The following is a 21587-nucleotide window of genomic DNA, read 5'->3' on the forward strand; positions in this document are numbered from 1 at the left end:
GCATGATAGCTGTGGAACACTCTCTCTCTTCATCCCTATACCCCTTTCCCCAGTGCAGGGTAGAAAAACGGACATGTGTCTGGTTAACCTCTCTGCCTTTCCTATCTTCTATTTCTCTCTCTCTATAATTCACTCAGTAACCGTAATAAAGCCAAGCCAGATTCACTCGAAATCAGAATCAACAGCAGTCATGTGCGGCAGCACTTATGCTCGGACTAGCAGAAAAATAAGAGAGGCTGCAGTTTTGCAGAAAGGCGAAGCAGTGTTAGTGATAGCCAAGGATGTGACAATTACACGAAGGAAGATTACACCAGCAAGGGGACTCAGGCTGTGAAATTGAACTGTCTCCTACTATGAGGTCTTGTATATACTTAGCGCCGTCACTTCAGTGCTCAAGTCTTCGAGGTCAAGCGAAGTTTCTTGAAGTGCAAGAAATATATATATATATATATATATATATATATATATATATATATATATATATATATATATATATATATATATATCGCAAGGAACTGCTTTATTCCAGCCAAGCTCGGACTGCTACCTCGAGGATTAAACTGTGCTGCTGGTGATGATATATGCAGATGGAAAAGATGTGCAGATGATGAAGTTGAAAGTCAGGCATGTGTTGTGCCCATGCTAATTCTCTCTCGCTGTGGAAGCGGCCGCCTGGCAGCGCGTAAGTACTATAAAATGCGTCAAGTATTTGATTTTAAGCGGGAGACATGCACTATCTCTGTGCCACAGCAACGGGAATCGGGTGGCGTTCTAACAAGCGAGACATGGTAATTGGCAGGTGATGTCTGCTCAATGACCGTGGAAAGTCGAATAAAACACGAGAAATTTTTTGCATAAGCCAGGAATGCACACAGGAGTCCAAAGAACTTCGTCACCAGGAGAAAAAGTCACAGCACAGTGGGTCCAGTCATAACGAAACTTGCGAGCGTCCTGGGAGACGCCGGTGTTAAGCGGGGCGAGGCGTCTGCACTCTGCGAGGCGAGACACAAACTGTTCCAAGAAAGGAACTGATGGGGGTACAGGAGTCGAAAGGAATCATACATCAAGAATGAAACTTGGTGAACAGCCATAGATGAAGAAAAAATGTTAAAAGCCAGTAGTACGTTGCGTAGCCATGTTATAGGCGAATGTCATGAACGGCAGGATTGCATCCCCGTTCGTGTGGCCAGGGTGGATGTACGTACATCGCAATCATGTCAGAGAGGGTATGGTGAAAACACTCCGTCAACCTTTTTGGTCTGCGGATGGTAACTGGAAGTCGTCTTGCAAATTGTGTTAGAGGCGCACAGAACTTCGGTAAGGATAGAAGAGAGGAAGACTGCTGCGGTCACTGAGGAGAACGCGCGGAGCGCTGCAGTGTAAGATAATGTTGTGTAGAAAGAAATTGGCGATTTCAGCAGCAGTCCCGGATGGTAGAGATGCTGTCTCCGCATAGCGTGTTGGTCTATGGCCATTGCAATCCAACAATTTCCATGTAAGGTCATGGGAACAGGACCGTACAAGTCTATTCCAACTACTTCAAAAGGCGAAGCGGGACAATGCAGAGGTTGTAAAGAGCCAGAAGGAGCTGTTGGGTTTGCTTTGACAATGAACGCAGGGTGCAACATACTTCGCAACGGCTGAAGATGGGCCAGGCCAGGAGCAGCGACTTCATATTCTGTTGTAAGTCTTGTGGTAGCCTAGATGACCAGTCGTCGCATGATCGTGAAAGGCTTCAAGCACCTCACATTGCAGAGAACATGGTATGACCGGGACCCATTTGTTGCCATCGATCTGATAAATGTTGCGATGTAAAACCCTATTGTGCAGCTTGAATTGATTAAGTTGTCGACGAAGTCTGGCATTTGGAGGCGACGAAGAATCTTCCATGCGTTGGAGAATAGTTCAGCAGTATGGGTCGACGCGTTAGTGGGACACAAGGACAGATGGGCTGTCGTGTCTTAGCCATTCGAGGGTTACAATGGGTAAAGCCGATGAAGAGGACTCGGGACGTACACAATCACGGAGAGGTTATGGTGAATCGTCATGATTCGGCAGAGGGTAGCAAGAGAGAGCATTGGTGTCTTGATGCTTCTTTGCAGCCCTGTAGGTGACATTGAAATCGTACTCCTGTAGGTGAAGCACACAGCAACCCAGCTGACCTGATAAATTCTTTAGCGATGAAAGCCAGCACAGTGTGTTATGGTCGGTAACGACTGTGAAATGGCGGCCATGAAGACATGGGTGAAATTTTTGCACTGCCCAACAGCAAGGCACTCCTGCTTGGTTATGGTGTAGTAATTTTCTGCACTGGTTAGTGCACGACTAGCATAAGCAATTACTCGTTCGCGGAATGTGTTGTCACATTGCAGTAGAATGGCACCAAGACTGACTGCTAGCGTCGGTGTGAAAGATGGTGGGCGCGGTCGGATCAAAGTGGCACAGTACTGGGTCTGACGTCAGGGCATGTTGCAAAAGCAGGAAAGCATGTTCACATTCGTCGGATGAAACAAAGGGCGCATTACTGGCGAGGAGTTGATGGAGCGGGGACGTAAACGTAACGAAGTTGCATATGAAGTGTCGGAAGAAGCAAGTCCAGGAAAACTGTGCATGTCTCTTTGACGCAGTGGACACAAAATTCGAGGATGGCAGTAAGCTTCTCGGGGTCCGGTCGAATACCTTCTTTGCTGACTATGTGCCCCAGAACTTTGATGGCCTTGCTGGCCAAACTGCATTTGTGTGTGTGCGCGTGTGTGTGTGTGCGTGCGCACGTGTGCGTGTGCTGAGCTGCAAACCAGCATTTGCAAGACAGGCAAGAACTTCATCAAGATGTTGCAAATGTTGTGAGAACATGGTTGAAAACACAATGCCGTCGAGATAGCACAGACAGGTTTTCCATTTCAAGCCACACAAGACTTATCGATCATGCGTTCGAATGTGGCAGGCACATTCCAGAGTCCAAAAGGCATCGCACTGAACTCGTAGAGCCCATCAGGGGTAGCAAATGTCGTTTTTGCTTTGTCGGATTTGGACGTCGGTATTTGCCAGTAGCCTGGTCTAAAGTCAAGGCTAGAAATATATTCAGCACCGTGGAGTGAATCTAGTGCATCATCCATCCGTGACACGGGGTAAACATCTTTGCGCACGATTTTGTTCAGCGCACAGTAATAGACGCAAGAACACACTGAGCTGTCTTCGTGACAATTGCAACGACATGAGTGTCAACAGCTCAAGTGACAGTTGATCCACGAGGCAACAGTTGGGGTTCGATTTGGTTTATTGCAGTAAGCAATGCAGACCCCTCAGAGAAGCGAATAAGGCCAGGGGTAATCAGAATTGCTCGAGATAGGGTATGGTCATAGGGTAGAATGAATACGCCGCCATCCACAGTGTTACAGGAGTTGACACCTATAATCTCTTCTCTAGGTGGCCAAAGAACGCAATCGGAAGAGGTGATGAGACAAATGCGTTCTTCGAGGTTAGGAAGAGAACTGCCAGTGGCATCCAGTTGTGTGAGGTGCTGACGACAAGAGACAGAAGCGAACGCCAAAGATAAGAAGTCCCACCCCAAGATGAGTTCATGGGTCACTCACGAAATACCGCAAAAGCAATGTGGTGAAGAATTTAGTCTATGGACACACGAACAGTACACGGTGCGATTGGACGAATAATAACGTTGGCCGCTGCACAAAGAGAAAGGCTGGAGTAAGGCAATTCTTGTGTTTTATATAGTCCCGAACAGTCACATGGCAATAATCGCCAAGCGTCTTGTAACAGGGAGCCACCTCAGAATTGCACCAAACAAAGATGATGGATGCAGCCAGTCTTGCCAGATAACTACATTTTGACTATTCTGTATTGTTTGCATTTTTTGTGCAAAAGGAATTCTCGCAGAGAGTTTTATCTTCAGTGGCCTTCAGTTGACGTCATCTGCTACAACTAGCACATAAGTTAACTCCATAGCACCACTAGGATGGAGACATTGTGTCGTGGGATGCTTCCTTAAAAGTGGACAAGAAGATTCTAAAGGAAAAGTGTGAGATGGTCACAGTAATAACCAAGGCATTTGGCATGGGAATGACCCAGCTATGAAGGTATTATCAGATGTGGACAAGCATATAATACTAAATGGTGCCTTGCACGAGCCCCAAGTGTCAAATGTAATGAGTATTGTGCATTGAAAGGGCCAAAAATGTTTTGTACATGCAAGGGAACACTATGGGCATTTGATAGCAGTTGCTTAGATGTACTACATTAACAGGAACCAAACAAACTCCCTTAGACATAAGCATGCAACAAATTCAAGGACTAGATGAAGCTTCAAAGAAGTAACTGCATTTCATGTAGGATAGGTGTGAATGACCTTTGTGCATGAGATCAGTGACAAAAACACTAAATGAATGCAGTACAGTGTCTGTATCATATCTTGTGCAGACCAAACTAGCCTGGAGTTTCAGCGTTCCTTGTCAGTTCATTTAAATAGGCACTACATTGTTCAAAGTGCAATATTGTTCTACAAAACATAATATGCAAGATGTAGCATGCTAACCCTCGTGGCTCAACAACTACTGAACCGAAACCTCAATGAGCAGTGAAGCTTCCTTGTAATTTTCATCGTAACCATACTTTTGCTCTTGAAAGTGAACCTCTTTAGTGAATTTGCTTGTGTATTAATTTTTCTTTAGGCAAGTATTTTTTATAGATGTTAATGTCTCAATCCTGCTTTCTCTTTCCAGAGCTAAACAAAATGCCTCTTATTTCAATTTGATCTTTTGACCTAGGAAGCCATCATCTGGTGCTGTGTACAGCAAGCACATGCTTCGGGCAAGGAGGGAGCCAGCACCATATCTACATCAGCAAGAACCTCGGTGCTCAAAATAAACATTTTCTGTGCAAATAACTGTCTTTTTATACTTCCAGCATGAATTAATAAAGTTTCTTTTGCCTTCACATGCAGGAAGGTTTATAGGAATAAATAGTGACTGTTGAATGCCCAGGGAAAGCCTTGAAGCCATTTTACTTGTACAGTGATAAAGTACATGTGTACTTGAACTTGATAGTACAGAAACGAAAGGCAAAGTAACAGGCAAAATGCTTGGGGCAGCAGTCGTATAAATGGTAGATGAACACAGCTAATTGTGCTGTCCAGTTTCATTCAGTTTGACCAAGTGTTGCAAGAATTGCCTTCAGTATGAATCATTCAGTTTAGCCAGCCAAAGTCGAACTCGTACAAACTTTGGAATGTCTGCTGAGAATTTTAGCATAAATGGTATGTGTGCATCCTTCAGCAGCACTACAAGCCCAATAAGGTTTTTGCGTTACTGTCCCCCCTCCCTTAGGGTTATGGCAGTGTCTACTTCAAGTGCTTGAGGGTATTATGGAGAATGACTCCAATTTGCTATAAATATGTGCAGTGTTGATGCAGAAATGAGAAGGCTATATAAATATGCAGGACAAGAGCTGGTAGGCCTGGTTATAAGCATGAATTAGAAATTTATAGACCAAAGGCAATATGAATACAATATGTTAAATTACATCCATATGTGGGAACTGCCCACATGAAAGGAAAGAAAGTGCAATACTTGCAACCTACCAACAGAAACATCAGTCTAGGGAAGGATTCTGTAAGGATCCACTAAGTGGACTATTTCAGCACACACTGATTAGGTAGCGCTCTAAGTTGGTAGAGCAAGCAGCAATCGTCACCGTGGGCTCTTGTGCTCTATTCATTCAGCGTGTACTGGAATGGACAGTCCACTTAGTCAACACTTACAGACTAGCCCCCTAGGGCTGTGGAAGCACGCAGTATATTAAGCTTAAGTCTGGAGTGCTACCTCCTACTTATGTGGCAAGTCCTCCTGTTTACCTGTTCCTTTCAACTGAGACCTGAGCACCGCCTAGGTTATGTCAGAAAAAGCAACCAGCGTCCATAGAATTCAAACTATTACTATTTGCCCTATAAAAGGGGACAGTGGAGCCTAAAATGACACTTGACTTGGGCCATATTTTTCCCGATATGCCTGAGAATATTGGGATTTCCCATCAATTTTACCCTTCCTACATCACATAGCGAACAACCTGAAAACTTAACACTGTTGCGCAGAGCGATGAAGGGTCAGGATTTGAGCGAGAAAACAACACGACACCTGAGCACAAACTATAAACTGGTTTACTTTTCTGCAAATGAAGCGTACATAAAGCCTACATGCATGCACAGGAGTCTTCTTCCCAGTCTACCTACCTATTGTCAGCGATTATGCTAGTCTGTTTATTGCTGATTGAAATAGACGGCACACTGACACATGAGCCCTGAGGTACATCTTGATGTTGTATGCTTCCACGACTTCTCTTTTCCTTTGGTTCCTACTTTTCAGCAGAATCATTGTCTTGTGATAATCACCAGTTGATAGTTTGTGCTCAGGTGTCGTGTGTTGTTTTCTCGCTCAAGTCCTGTCCCTTCGTCGCTCTGCACAACAGCGTTAAGTATGTCGAACCAACTAGCCCACTGCACAATTTTCCTGATGCTGAAAACAATCGTAAACTAAAGTCTGTGAGAAACGATGAAGTGTTCTGTCGTGACATACAGATTTATGCATGATCATTTTGCTATAGAAAGATACAATTTTAGTCAATGTTAACGAAGAGCTTCACTTTTAGTTCACTTAAATAGTGTCTGTGATGCATTGTGACAGTACGAGGTCCTGGAGATGCTACTGTGGAGATATGTCAACATTGAGCCTGTTCCTGTTTAATCTAAGGATAGATGCCTTCACGAAGAGTTGGAGAAACTGCACAATACAATGTTTTATATCACATGTAATAATTATGCTGTGATAAAGTGTACACGGTGAGCTTAATGGTTTAGAAAAGCTCAAGAAAAGGCTCCAGAATAGGTATGATGGATAGGCAACCTTTTATTTGGCTCTCTTCATAGTGAAGTCTGGACGCATCACCTCAGCCACACTTAGTAAAATTTGTGGGCTCGTACTGCCCATGCCTTTACTGCACAAGTTGCCTTGGTGCTCCCAGTCTTGACAGGTAACACTTAAGCACCCTCTCATGCACATGTTTGTTTCAAAGCTACAGTTGCTAACTAAAGTAACTCCCACATGCGATTCTGTAACTCTAGACCTAACTGCAAAAATGCATGCAGTACTACGAGTTTGGCATGGAGTTCACATGACATGTGCACAACTTCAAATTTCGTATAGGCAACAGATAACTGGTAACCTGTTAGAGTAACAAAATGGATGCCAAGGAAAATTCACCCAAAGCCTTAGGCAGGAAAATGAGGTGTTGTGATGAGATAAATAGCAATCACATTTGATCGACTGACTAAAAGCTGGCAGGGGTATTGCATTTGACATGATTGAAATGAGCTGCAGCATGGCATGGTAACTGTGGCAGCCTTTACAATGCCGCACTCTCTGAATTACACTTGTGTGCACCCATATGCTGCAGCGACCAACTGTTTTTATTCAAGAAAGCCAGGTTTGTGGTTCAGCACACATCATACGCTGGCAAACTCACTGATTAGTCAACTCCCTCAGATCATCCGATGAGTCTGAGTGAGCCCAGCTGAGCAGTATTTTGGCGAGTTTGAGCCCGAGTGAGCTCGGCTGAGTAGTATATTCTTATGAGTTCAAGTGAGCAGCTAAGTATAATTTTGGCGAGTCTAGATAGGGAGTTCCGATTATTTTGCCAACATATATATGGTCCGTGTACTTTCGAAATTCAGGTACGACACTTGCGCATAGGTTGGAAATTAAGCTTCTCGCCAAGTGACTACTGCAGAAATGATCATAGAGCTAGAGAAGAACGATACGCCTTAATGATGCAGCGTGCCGCGCGGGATCCATGTGTGCAGCGTGCCAGTGGATGGGTGCGTGTTTGGGAAATTAAGGGGTTTCGACCCATCCACAGATAATTTACATAATACCTTTCTCCATAGTGTATTATTGCGATAGCAATTTTTGGACACCCCAAGCGAATTTTCGCCATCGCCCTGATGTTTGGTTCAAAGTCCAAGTGTGACAAAAATTATAGTGCCCCGTTGCATCCCACATGCTGGGGTTAATTGCGAATGAAAGGGTGCGAGGGTGAGCCGAGAAGGATGGCAGTTTTATACGCGCTGTCCACGGGACGTGGACAGCGCGCATAAACCCTCTCCTACCCTAGCGCGCGCTAGGGTAGGAGAGCGCGCGACGTCTCTTGCCCGGCCGTGCCCGTGCATATGGCTGTCCGCGCGCAGCAGAGTGCATATACACGGCCCGCGCGTGCCACATTTTTTAAAGTAATTTGCGGTCGGTGTAAAGGCGGCAAGCCGACGTGGCTGCTGGTTTCACGAGTGTTGGAAGTAGCGTTATCTAAGTTTCTGACGAAACTTAGAGAACAGTGACTTAAAACAGTGACTTCCTTAGAGGGGCCAAAATTTTGGGGCGTATGAGCGGCACGTATAGTGCAGTGTTCCATTGTAAAAAAAATTTTGATGTAACAAAGTAGAGTGCTGAGTGTTAGGTCTTTGTTACATCAAGGTTCAACAAAAATTAAGCGTTGGATATCGGCGCTGGACGCATATGCAACTCCTTACTCCACACTGAAAACATTTGAGAAAACATTTTTTTAAAATACTTTGTACATTTGTATAAATCCCTACCTGCAGATATTCCTCTGGTTTAGCCTAATTATGTGCTGCCTACTTACTGACGCAGCATACGTATCATTGCGAAATTTATAATTTTTTGCTTTTAGAAAAAGCATCGAGTTATTGAATTTTGCGAACAGAAAAAAATTGCAACTTCCAATATAGCGCGCTTCCTAGGCTATTAAATAGCTACAATGTTCAAGGAACGTACTGTTTCCATGAGTGGTTTACTCATGCAGTAAGATGTACTGCTCCTACACTTTGTAATAAAAAGCATATGCATCGACACATAGCAGCTGATATATTCTTGCTTATTTTCTCATCACAGAGGTAGATGGGGCACATGAACCTATATGCTCACACAAATCAACGTGACCAACTACTGCGGAGACATGGCAACGAATTCTTTGTTTACGTTGTACACCACAAGTGCGAGGTTTGCGCATTAATTTGACTTCATGAAACCCTAGTTATACTACAGGCTTTACGGCAATGCTTGCATGCAGTGCGGTGAAGCGCTCGACAAAACTGCACATATTATATGGTTTGTTTGATATTAACTCGAGATGCAAACGTTTGTGCAGGCAGGCAAGCAATGTTTCCATTCACGCAGCGCACCAAAAGAGCGTGGTATATGCATTGATCTGGTTTCATGACATCGTACTTTTGCCACTAGCTTTACGGCAGTGCTTGTGTATAGTGCGGCGAAGCACGACGGAACTGCACATTATTATACGGTGTGCTCGAAATCCACTCGAGATGCAAACGTTTGTGCAGGCAGGAAACGAATGATTTAATTCACGTAGCACAACACGAGAGCGCGCTCTATGCAGTCATTTGATTTAATAAAACTCTATTTCTGCCACAGGCTTCACAGCAATACTTGTGTAGAGGGCTGTGAAGCTCGACGCAGCTGTAACAGCATCCCACGGTCCACCCGATTTTTACCGAGTTTGTTTTAAAGGGCCCCTCACAGGCTACATAACAAATTTTGGTTATACGCTGAAAGTTGTTACGTGCCCTCTAAGAAGTGTTCTACCGCAAGCATTTTTCAAACTGGTTCATTAACAGCAGAGAGAGAATGATTGAAGTGCCGCGAACACATGATTTCAGGAGGCGAACGTCGCCGCCTATATAAACACTGTCTCGACTTTCCCCGTTTCGCCTGTGTAAGCAAATTTCCTTCACTGCGTTCTCCCATACCGGAGCCGAGGGGTCGCGCGGCCGGTATACCCTGCCGTCTTCTTTTTTTCACCGTCACCGGCACACTTCCGGTGACGGTGTCGCGCGAGCTCTTGCGCTTGTCTCGTTTCCTGTAGCGGACGATAATGCGCACTCTACACGAGAACACGTGATTAGCGGTATAAGTCAGTGCCCTAGCACTGAGGCAAACGCGAGAGGATGAAAGAGCATGATCGCAATGCTGGAACACAGTAGACAATGACGTATAGTTTCGTTCTCTGCGCGCGTGCAAACGTCGGAAAAAGGAGACGAAACGGAAATTCATCTCTCTTGCTACAGTGCGAAGTAAAACAAAAGCACCCAGACATTCGGGTTGTATTTTTCATTATTTCTCTAAACTTTAATTAGTCCACTGAAGCAACAGATTCAACAAATAACTGATGCTGCGTTGAATCTAAGTCACGTGTTACTCTGAGTGCCATCACAGCACAGCCTGTGCTCCTATGCAGCAGCACAGTTACGGACATTCATCTGCTTGCTGCTGCGATAACATTATGACACTTGAACTCAGAGGTACGATTTTTGTTGTGTGAGGTTATACATAGCCAGTAGGCTACTTGTCTGATGTTAAATGCTATGACCCACTGGCAATCCACGATGCACTCAATGAAAACGTTTTTATGCTGTGTGCGGCGTGACTCACCAATGACCCACACGCAAGAATTCTCGCTCTTGTGTTGCCATCTGAGGTTTGAAATTGCAACTAATAAATCTTTTTACTGCACTGGACATGGGGTGGCATGTTTGTTTCGGAGAGTGGAGTGGCGGCACATTTCTCAGTTGGGTTTCTTGCAAACTTTTCGCCGCACTTCTCGAAATACGTGCCGTTGGAATAAGTACCTGCATTTTTCTTGCTACTCCCAAACTTTTCAGCGTGTCTCATAGATAGATCCTCATGCCCCTTATGGATGCAAAAAAAAGCACAATGCAGAGGAAACAAATAAACTTCGTTTTGGGCCAGAAGAATGCACCAGCAACTTCGCGATCACCAGCGGATGAGTCAAGTGCTTCAGTGTCAGATGTTCAGCAGTGGACAGACAGTGAAATCAGTGAGAAAGATAGTGTTTACGAACCATCACAGACCTCAACCAGCATGTCGAATGGAGAGCCAGACCTGACTGATGATTCTGAGGTGAATGATTCAGGATACGATGCTCTCATTTCTCTCAGCCCATCTCTAGAGAAATGGACACCGGCAACAACCACTTCGCCTAGTGTGACACCACACTCTAGGCCGCCCACTATCATTCAGTTGCCATCTAGCCGTTATGCCCCATCTTTATGTTCACTGTTTATTACGGATGACATTTGGCAAATGATGGTCAATGAAACAAACAGGTTCACACAACAAGTGTTGAAGTCAACTACTCCTAAATCTAAATCACGGTTGAAAAATTGGACGGAAACCAATGCCAAAGAAATGAAAGCATTTATTCGAATACTGATTTGTATTGGTCTCCTCGGTCTTCCTACTCCCAAATCTAAATCAAAGTTGAAAAATTGGATGGAAACCAATCTCCAACAAACGAAAGCATTTGTTGGAATACCAATTTGTATTAATCTCGTCCATCTTCCTATCTGAGTCACTACTGGGCAAAAAGTAACCTGTATGGTGTTGAACTCATTCGTCAAAATATGAGCCGTGACCGCCTTTTCCCTACTTTTGAGGTTCCGGCATTTTGCGGACAATTAACTGGTTGCAGAGTTGCAGGATCATGTCTTTAAGATTCATCCTCTGGTAGAGAAATTGAACCAAAATATTTGCCACTGTGCTTGAGCCGGGAAAGGAGGTTGTGATAGATGAAACAATAGTGCCATGGCGTGGCAGACTTTCGTTCTTACAGAGTCAGGCTGTTCAAGGCATGTACCAAAGACGGTTACAGGCTAAAGGTTGATGTATATGCCGGAAAGTGTGACTGAACAGTTGGCATCGGACATGCCGAAGATGTATGCTTGAAACTCCTGCAAAATTACAAGGAAGTCGCGTGCCCGCTGTACGTAGACAACTTCTACATGAGCTTGCCGCTCACTCTTCGCCTTCTAAAGGAAGACACTTTCATTCGTGGCACAGTTCGCTCAGTGAGGAAAGGGCTGCCAAAAGATCTCACTGAAGTAAAGGTTGCAAATGGCAGTGTTACCGGGCTTCAGTCCAAAAATGGAGTGAAGGCACTGAAGTGGATGGACAAGAGGCCTGTTCTGATACTCACACCTGTCGCCAAATATGAAGCAACTTTGGTGGACAGTGGGAAGAAAACAAGGGACGGCGCACCAATCATGAAACATCAGGCCGGTCTCGATTACAATGCAGCAAAAAAGGGCGTCGACTATAGTGACCAAATGACGCTATACCACAACTGCTTTAGAAAAGGACTCAAGTGGTACAGAAAGGTAGCTGTTGAGTTGCTTGTTGGAAGCGCCATCATAAATGCGTGGAACATTCGTGGCATGCTTGAAGGAAACTCTACGCCAATTATAAAATTTCAAGATGAACTGGCTCATTCACTGTTCGGCCCTCGTCAAGACAACATCGAAGAAACTCGTGGGAGAAGTGTCCACATGCTAAGAAAAACTGGCACATCGGCACACGACACTCAGTGGCACTGCACTGGCTGCTATGCGGCCAACAGTACCAGCAATAGCCCAAACACTACGGTGAGAGTGAGAAAAGTGACCACTTTCTGTGAATAACGCTTCGGCAAGCCATTCATCTGTTTGTTGTGCTTTAATTCTAAGCACAAGTAACCTGAGAAGCAAGCTAGCTTCAACTGTAAAATGAGTAGGATGAAAACTTCAAGACATGGCTAATGTTCATACTAAATTTTAGCCTTTCTCTAACTAATAAATATTTCTAACACAGGAACTGACTTCTTGTCTTTTCTAATGGCAAGCACTTTGTAGTTCAACATAGGTTTCTAGCATCTTGAATCCATTGAGGGGCTACAGAATGTATTAAAGAAAGATAAAAACGCATAAAGTTGTGCTGAATGTGATCAAGACACATGTACAAGAAACTATAGTTATTAGTTCGATGAGGACAGTAATGTGCTTTAGCAAGTTAGAAATTTGTTACCAACTTGCCCACATTCACATCTTAACAGATTTAACAATGTTTCCACTACGTGGAGAACCTTGATCTACAGTGCTTTTATCATCCTGAAGAAGGTTGGTGTTCCTATTATAACACGTGTACTTAAGAAGCTCAATCTTTCAGGATTTCATGTTGTTTTACTTGACATAAGCTTACGAGGCTTACAGATTACGTGCTCGTATCTCAATGTAAACACTAACTTCCTTTTCAATGATTTTCATTTCTGTAAAAGCACAGTAAATTTCATCAGACGAGAAGTGCAAATGCGTTTTTTATTCTTTCATACTTGGTGCTTGCTATTATACAACTTACTTATATTACAACTTGTTTGTTTAGAAAACTCATAAAAAACACTCCCCCCACCTTTTTTTCTTCTTTTACTTTCAATTGACTCTGACTTTCATGTTAATAAACTTCAGAAGAGCTTGCTCTCAGGCTAGTTTGTACACACTGCTAAGAATGAAAAAATGGAGAGAAATTGGGACAAGAAAGAAAGGCCTACAGAATGCTGATTTGCGCGCGGCAATTTATATCAAGGATGGGGTGCTGGACCAGGGAAGCTAAGAAGCCGCCACAACAAACTAGGGGAGCTAGGTAAATGGCTTCGATGTCCACACAGAAACATAAATATAGGCATGTTAGAGAATGCTGTGTCATTCAACAACCCCGCGAATGTTGAAAAGTGGGACAGCGATTAGCTGAAAAGAGTTTCAGAGAGCTCCAGGGAGTGGGGAGATGGATACGATAAGGGGGCTAGAGTGGTGACGCGCATTGAGGGCATCAAGAATGAAGTGAAAAATTATGGAACATAGGGGGATTGTCTCATCACTGCTCGATCACTCTACACCAGATAGCCGTGGCCAGTTACTTTAGCCGAGATTCACCTACCCTGTCATAGCATGTGCTGTGCTTGCTGCTCTGCTGTCTTTAAAATAGGCAGGTGTCAGGGAAGCATGCCCATAATGCCTGCAAGTAAGTAATAGGCGACTTGCAAAATAGTGCCCGCTCTCTTCCATACACAGCCATGGCTGAACCACTCACTAGCAAATCTGGTAAGAAAATAATGCTGACCTCCACTGTTATTTGGGCTGCAACAAGTCTGGGCTGCAAACAAGAAGACACAAGACAGAGCGCTGTCATGTTTTTAGCACAGCTCGCTTTCCTAAGTAATGTACCAACAAGGTCATAATATACATTATATAAATACATCAATTTGTAAACAAAATGTTATTTTTAATATAGTCATTTTTAAAAACAGCACAATGATGATAGCATAATTTTAGGCGTAGTGGCTGCATGCCTTAGCAATGAAAAACTTTTGTCAGAAGTTAAGCAAAGTTGTTTTGGCAACGTAAAAATGTGCATCCTCATTGCTAAAGCATTCCTGTCCGGGGAGTGCTAGGAGTTTGTCTTGGTGTGATGTAAAGCCCTCCACACATTTATATAGTGCGAGAGAGAGAGAGGTGATGGGGGAGTGGTAGTGGCCAGTGGAGAATCCTTCCCTGAAATAAATTTCTGGCTACGTCACTGAATGTCTGCAATGCCTTGTAATAGCAACAGGTCTTGGATGGAAACACTATAGATGATACCAGTGAACCTATTGAGCCTATTCCTGTTTAGTGAGATGATGGATGTTTTCCCAAAGAATTATATAAACTGTACAATGGAATGTTTTGTACCACCTGTAATAACCATGCTGTAAGAAAAAACAGAAAGGCTGAGCTTAAATGTTGTAGGAAATCTCTTAAGAGGCTCGAGGATAGGTATAGATGACTAACTCCCGTATTCTCCACTCAACACTCCACCTGGATTCAAATGCACAGCAGCCCCGCTCCTTGACAGAGGCGGTTGCTTAGCTTTAATTAAACTTCATGTCAATTACTGTGAAACACAGCGTCGTCTTCAGTCTAGGGGTGGCACTGCGCTCAGCTCAGTGGAATGAAGCTTCCAGTCATAGATGGTTTCAGAATACAGGGTAAGTGACCTCACATTTTACTCTCTTCATCGTGAAGTCTAGACACCAAAGCCTCGGTTTGAACAAGTAATGCTTTAAGCGCTCTCTCATGCATATGTTTGCTTTAAGGCAGAGTCAGCTTACTATTTCCTGCTTCTCCCACATGCAAATGACACAAAAATATCTCAATAAAATGATTGTGATTTAAGTGGTACACTCTCTCTGCAATGTGATTAAATGTTTGTAATAAAAAAGCACTACTCATGTGCTGGTCAGCATCTGCAGCAATATGTTCACCAAGATATTTTTTTTGTCTCAATATATTCGATATTGTTGCAAATTTAAGAGGTTTTGCAGCTAACATGTAGCTGTTTACTTGTGTCTCGAGAACATACAGCTTTAGGTGAGAGGAGCGCTATATTGCATGAGACAAAGGAACATTTTTAGACTGCTTGTTTTATTTTTGTGCGAAAAACAATTGTGAAGGTTTTAATTGCAAAGTAATACAGTAGGTGTTGGCAACGCGAACAAGCCATGCAAAGTGTATGCATTAGAAATGAACCATCCAGATGAGGACCCCCCACCCACTGATATATGTCAATGCTATAATATCAAATGCTGTGACATTTAACACATATGGTAACTAAAAAAAAAGGATAACTAAAGCAAGAGCAGCATTAATAAAACAGCAATATCAACTGCAAAATTTATATAATTTTTCTCAAAACTTTTATTTTCACATAAACTGTGGCCTCACACACTGTGGGCACCTTTGCTAACAACCTTCACATTTCACTAGTGCTAATTCTAGCTTCCCTCTAGCTTCTAGCTCAACTGCAATGTTTTGAACGTCAGGGCATGTGCAAGTGAAAATTAGTTTGTGATGGCCATGTGGATCTGTTTCTCTGCCTGAATAATAGGGAGAGGAGGGCAATATAATTGCCTTGAGAACTATTAAGCAGAAGCAGCATGGTGGATGAGGAGCAGTGGCTGGGATAAAACACTTCAGGAGTTCAATGTAGTAAGGATACAGGAGTAATATGATTAACTTTGCAAGAATATGAGGCCATTATAACACTAAGGGAAACAGACTGGCTCATCACAATGAATTTTCAAATATTGTAACTGATCTAGAACACCTTGCACGGCTGCTGCAATTAGGAAAAAAAAAAGTAGCATTGTCTTAAAAAGACAGCTTTTTTGTTTGTTCACTCTGCTATGCCACTGTACAAATTATTACTATTACTTTTTTTTTCTTTTGGAACAGAAAGTCACCATATGCCTGGAGGTTTTAGATAACCTTCTTGGTGTGCTCCCGATATATGAACAGTTCGAAAACATTAACACTGTTGCTTGGTTTATTGCCCAAGTAGACCGGCACGGAACGACTGACTAAGGAAGCAGGCATGTGAATATGCACACCCTGTAACCAGTCAACCCCTATATCAATCAATTTTGTACAATTAGACCTCTATATATTGAACTTTAATGTAACAAACCGTTTTACTTTGCAGAACTTATTTGGTGTGAATACAGAAATCTTCAATTTATTGTATTCTGTTTATCTGCAATTTCAATTTACTGAAATTATAAATTCTTCTAAAATTTAAATGAGGATATGTGTTGCATTTGAACTTAAATTCTATGGACGTACAAGCGCTTTTCGGGAGTAAAGATTCACGATTTCCTTCCCAAGTTCCTTCCCAAATTCTGCAGCAAAGTTATAAAACGACCACAGGTGACAAGCAGCTGAATGCGAGGTATCTGGTACAGACCGACGGGGGAAAACTTACAAATCACAATAGCACACATTCAGGCGAGTATGTAAACAGGCGAACTAAGCAGGGAACAAAAACATAGCACTGCTTTCATAGGTCCCGAATGATCAGAGTTTCGTCAGAGTTGGTGCAAGCACGCATCCGCAGATAAAACGGCTCCCACCGTGCATTGCCCAATACTTTGAGAGCTGACGCCTACACAACCACCGGGGTAGGTTATAGCACTTGTTTCTGCTCTGATCGTATAGTGTTCGAATGATGTCGCGACAACGCAAGTACTTGCAATACGGGCGACGACCTTCCACAACTCCAGAACATCACAAAAGACCGTTTGCACATGTTACTAAGGCAAAGACTGCTGCAACGCGGTGCTCCCCAGACGACCCCACACAGAATCGACTCCTGCAACGCACGGAAGTGACGTCACTAAATGTCAACGTCACATGCATGCGTATTTCCGTTTTTTCGAGGGCGCGTGGTTTGATTGTTTGTTCGCACGTGACATTCAGTACGCATCCCGTCAGCCGCGCTTGCGGGTCGTGCTTTTCTACTGCCGCTGGTGCTAGACCCAAGGCCTGGTTCTGCTGCATCCTCGCAAGCCTTTGACATCATCCTTTTATATGTGCGAAAGCTGCTTTGCAGGGTTATTTTATATTTGCTAGCGTTATTTATATCTATTCTAATAAGTATTTTGATGGTATTTTGATTGTCTTAGTCGCGCATTTGCCGATCTTGCTGTCCTTGTTCGCGACCGCTTGCTTTGTTCAACCCTAGCGCGGATTTCTCGGATTTAACGTATATATATTGCTGACTAGAAGGTAGCCTCCTTTCGTTTGTGAAAAAGCTCAGATTTATTTTCTCGCAGTCTTTATTTTTCTTCTAGGTTTCATTTTAGATTGCGCTGCTTGCAACATGACACGTGTTTTGGTTGCCGGTGACTCGATGGTGAAATACGCGGACCAGTATTTCCCATCGCGTCTTAGTTTGTCAGTGTTGCCGCGCATAGACGAGTAAGGATTGAGCATTTGCTGTCAATGATTGCTGACAAGCTAGCTGGTTTTGATGTTGTCATTGTGCACGTTGGCACTAACAACACTGTTGACAGTGTCAGCGTGTGCATGGACAAGTATCGCCAGCTCGCTCAGGGGATCATTGAGAGAAATACCATGGTGCATGTAGCTTTTTCTGCCATTCTTCCTCGGGGGCAGAATCAGTACAGCTCATGGGAAGCTCAGTCCTCATGGTTGCATGACCTGAATGATAACTACGAAAAGATTAACACAGCCCTGATGCAGTACCGTGAGTGCCGTGAGTACCACGAGTGCGGCTACACACTCCTGGGTGGTCTCGTGGACAACTGGCCCAGTTGCCTGAGCAGAGATGGTGTCCACCGGAGGCGCTTTGGTAACAAGGTGCTGGCAGACTTCCTGTACCAGGGGGCCTGCACCCTGTCCATCCATCTGGAGAGAAGCCGCATCCAGCAGTCCTACAAGGAGACCCAGGCACCTTCTTCATAGACCAGTTGGACTCGGCAGGACAGCATCCCTGCCATCTCCGAGGCTGACTTTCCCCCGCTTGGTTTGCATATTTTCATTTCTTTGCAAGCAGCAAGTGGACCTTCCACAGCACCAGCTCCTGTCTGGAAAGCCAGCACAGCTCCCTTGCAGAGGCACGGCACCAACCAGCCTACCAGAACCCTTCAAAGTGCTGGATTTTCACTTGTTGGCGGTGTCCGTGTCCGTTGCAAGGGAAGCAAGGCTTGGTTCACCTGGGACAGCCTGCTTTCCCCCACTTTCCATGGCACAAGTGTACCAAGTAGGGGAAAAGCCGAGGGGAGGTCTGCTGAGCCAATGATCCCTGGTCGAGGTGCAAGCACCACTTGTGTCTGGAAAACTAGGAGAGCCACACAAAAGCATGAGAGTGCTCCTGCTGTGTGCTCACATGTGGGGGAAGGAGAGGCCAGTGCTCAAGAAGCAGCTGTGCCAGAGGCTGTCTCCCACTGTGGCGAGAGGGAGCGGAAACTGGTAGTATCGAGGAGGAGGCGGAAGGCTGCAGCACTGCACAAGCAAGAATGGAGCTGTGACCTGGCTGCAGACAGGAAAGGCAAAGTTCTTGAAGTTCGCTTCACCTTTGAGAGCAGTTGTAAGCCAGAAACAGACATGCATTGACAGTATAAAGTCTGAGTCTGCTCCTTCTGCTGTCTCTAGTAGCAAGCTTGAAGGACAAGCCAGTGCCCCTCATGACGCCATTTGTGATAGTTTTGGCAAGGTGCAGCATGTGGCTAGCAGGTAGAATAAAGACTGCTTGGTAGTTGCTATGGCTGAGTGCAGACCTGTCATAAATGGTGTTCCAAATGAGGTCATTGTCTGCAAATGCTGTAGGTCAGAAACAATGCAAGATGGAGGGCAGATGACGAGCAATCCTGGCACAGAGGCTGGTGACCTTGACAAAGCTGCGTGCATTGCTCCCACGCGACGTAGGTGTTGTGAGGCTGCTTTGACATCCAGCTGCAGGCCTGCCAGCTCTGATGCCCAGGCTGTTTGTGCAGGAGCTGGTGCTAACACAACCAGAGTTCCTAACACTGTCACTTTATTGCATGGGGGAGGCAGCAAAGTTTATTTAAATGCAACATTTGATAATTTTATTTCTTTTAGGCAAAGCCTTGATGAATGGTGCAGGGAGGGCAAGCACATAGTCACAATAAATAGGTCTCATAGAAGTCCATTTGCAATAGTATCTAAAGAGTTTGAGTATAATAGGATTTCATATAGCTGTGTTCATGGTCGTGCTATAAAACCAAGAGGCACAGGAAAGCGACCCAGGCAAGCATACAATGGTACTGGTTGTGAAATGGCAGTTTCAGTAAGCATGTGCAAATCACCTACTCTTCACTACAAAATAACCAGGCTGCAAGCTAAGCGTAATCACGCCACGAAGTATTATAACTTGTATCCTCAAAGCAGGCTTCTAAACGATGCAGAGAAGGTAGAATTCTTTGATTTTGCCAAATGTAATATTGGCCCAAAGTATTTTAAAAATTTGGTCGAACAGAAAACGGGCAAGAAATTAACTACAAAAGATGTTAACAATTACAAGCGAAGGTTTTCTATTCCTATTCGCAACGAGCAGGCTCACGGAGAAATGGTTTTAGAAAAAATAGACACCTTGTTAGCAAATAATCCAAACTTGGTCATTCACTATGAAAAGAATCAAATAACCTGCAATTTGTGCTACTTCAGACAACGCACATGCGTGAGATTTTGGAAAAGTACCCAGAGATTTTATTTATTGATGGAACATATAAAGTAAACATTGAAGGCTATATCTTGTACTCTATATTGGTTGAAGATGGTGGAGGTCGTGGAAGACCTGTGTGTTATGCCTTTTTGCAAAATGAAACGACTGAAATTGTGGAGGCTATGTTTGCCAAGTTTGCAGAGTTTAACCCGTTCATTGTATCTGCTTGCAGAGTAGTCATGATAGATAGACATGAACGAGCTACGCATTTTGACCAAGATTCTTCCTAATTCTGAAATTTTGTTGTGTACATGGCATGTGCTGCACAGTGACATGTTCATCTCAGAGTGCAAGTTGCAGATTCTTCTTAATCCTTTGTACTTCACCTGCGTTTTTTTCCCTCTTGTACAGGTCCACTGATGTACCAGCTGCATGCATTCACACTACCATCAAGTCATCAGGAGCGTCTGTACCTCTATCTAAATATTAAACTATTGTCTAAGATGGAAAATCAGACTTGTATATTTTGCTGTAATGGTTCTGCCAATAAAAGATTGATTATACATATTTATTTTCTTCCAAAGCTGGCATTGTGTATGTAACAGGCCAATGCAACATATAAGCTATAACTTTTTTTTTTTTTGCAAATGCATAACACTCACCTGCTATGAAGCCAACTTGCACTGCATAGTTAATATGAAACACAGAAGATGATTGTGCACCATCTTGAGTGCCTTCGCATTCTTATTTAGGAGTATTTTGCATCAGCTATGCAGCACAACTTGGCTTCCATGCTCAAGAACAAACTAGCCTACACACAAGTTTCTTTTTGCACTAACTACGTTAGATATGTGCCAATTAATTGCTAGGCGAGTCTTTTTAAATACTCCTCCTTGATCAGGTGCTTGTCACTGTCAAAATTTATTTATTTAAAATAACTTACAGGCCCATTTAAGGGCATTGGGTAAGGGGGGGACACAAAGTGATTCAACAGGAGTAAACAGTATAAACATCAATACAGGCTTTCACAAGATAAGTAAAGCAGTATAGGGGTAAACAGTATAAATATCGATACAGGCATTCACAAGATAAGTAAAGCGAAGTTCAATAAATGTTTGTCTAGGCTAAGGTTTAGAGAGCGTAAACACAGTAATATACTCATGCACACAAAAATACAAATGTGAGAAACAGGGAAGGAAAGCAGGTAAATAACATCCTTATACAATGTTTCTACAGGAAACTTTGCAATTCTTCGCGAAAAGCATTACGATCTGTTATGCTCATAATGTTATCAGGAAGACTGTTCCATACGGTTATGACACGTGGCAGTGCTGATGCATTAAATGACAGTGTATTGCCGAATATGCGCATGAAACTATGGCTATTGTTAAGGCGACGTGACGTGCACGCTGGTACTTCAAGCGGCAACACATGAGGTCGATTACCATGGATGTATCTATGGAAAAGGCAAAGAAGACTTATCGTGCGGCGAGTTTCAAGTGGCTGGAGCGAAATATCTGCTTTAATCTTGGTCACGCTACAAGTTCTTTCGTAGTTATTTGTGATGAAGCGCGATGCCCTGTTCTGAATTTCTTCTAGCATATCAACTAGATAATTTTGATGTGGTGACCATACAGATGACGC

General features: G+C 43.6%; 1 protein-coding gene across 1 annotated transcript; it reads left to right on the forward strand.

Moving 5' to 3' along the window:
- Positions 1–17059: 17059 nt before the first annotated feature.
- On the forward strand, positions 17060–20514 carry LOC142587285 (uncharacterized). Its single transcript, XM_075698164.1, has 2 exons — positions 17060–18284; positions 20355–20514. Exon 1 carries the CDS (start codon positions 17741–17743, stop codon positions 18221–18223), a length of 483 nt encoding a protein of 160 aa, XP_075554279.1. The 5' UTR covers positions 17060–17740; the 3' UTR covers positions 18224–18284; positions 20355–20514.
- The last annotated feature ends 1073 nt before the right edge of the window (positions 20515–21587 follow it).

Source organism: Dermacentor variabilis, chromosome 7 (assembly GCF_050947875.1).
Source record: "Dermacentor variabilis isolate Ectoservices chromosome 7, ASM5094787v1, whole genome shotgun sequence".
NCBI classification, from domain to species: Eukaryota; Metazoa; Arthropoda; class Arachnida; order Ixodida; family Ixodidae; genus Dermacentor; species Dermacentor variabilis.

Coding starts and splice junctions, on each gene's coding strand:
- LOC142587285 (XM_075698164.1), top strand. CDS start 17,741: ATGATTGCTGACAAGCTAGCTGGTTTTGATGTTGTCATTGTGCACGTT.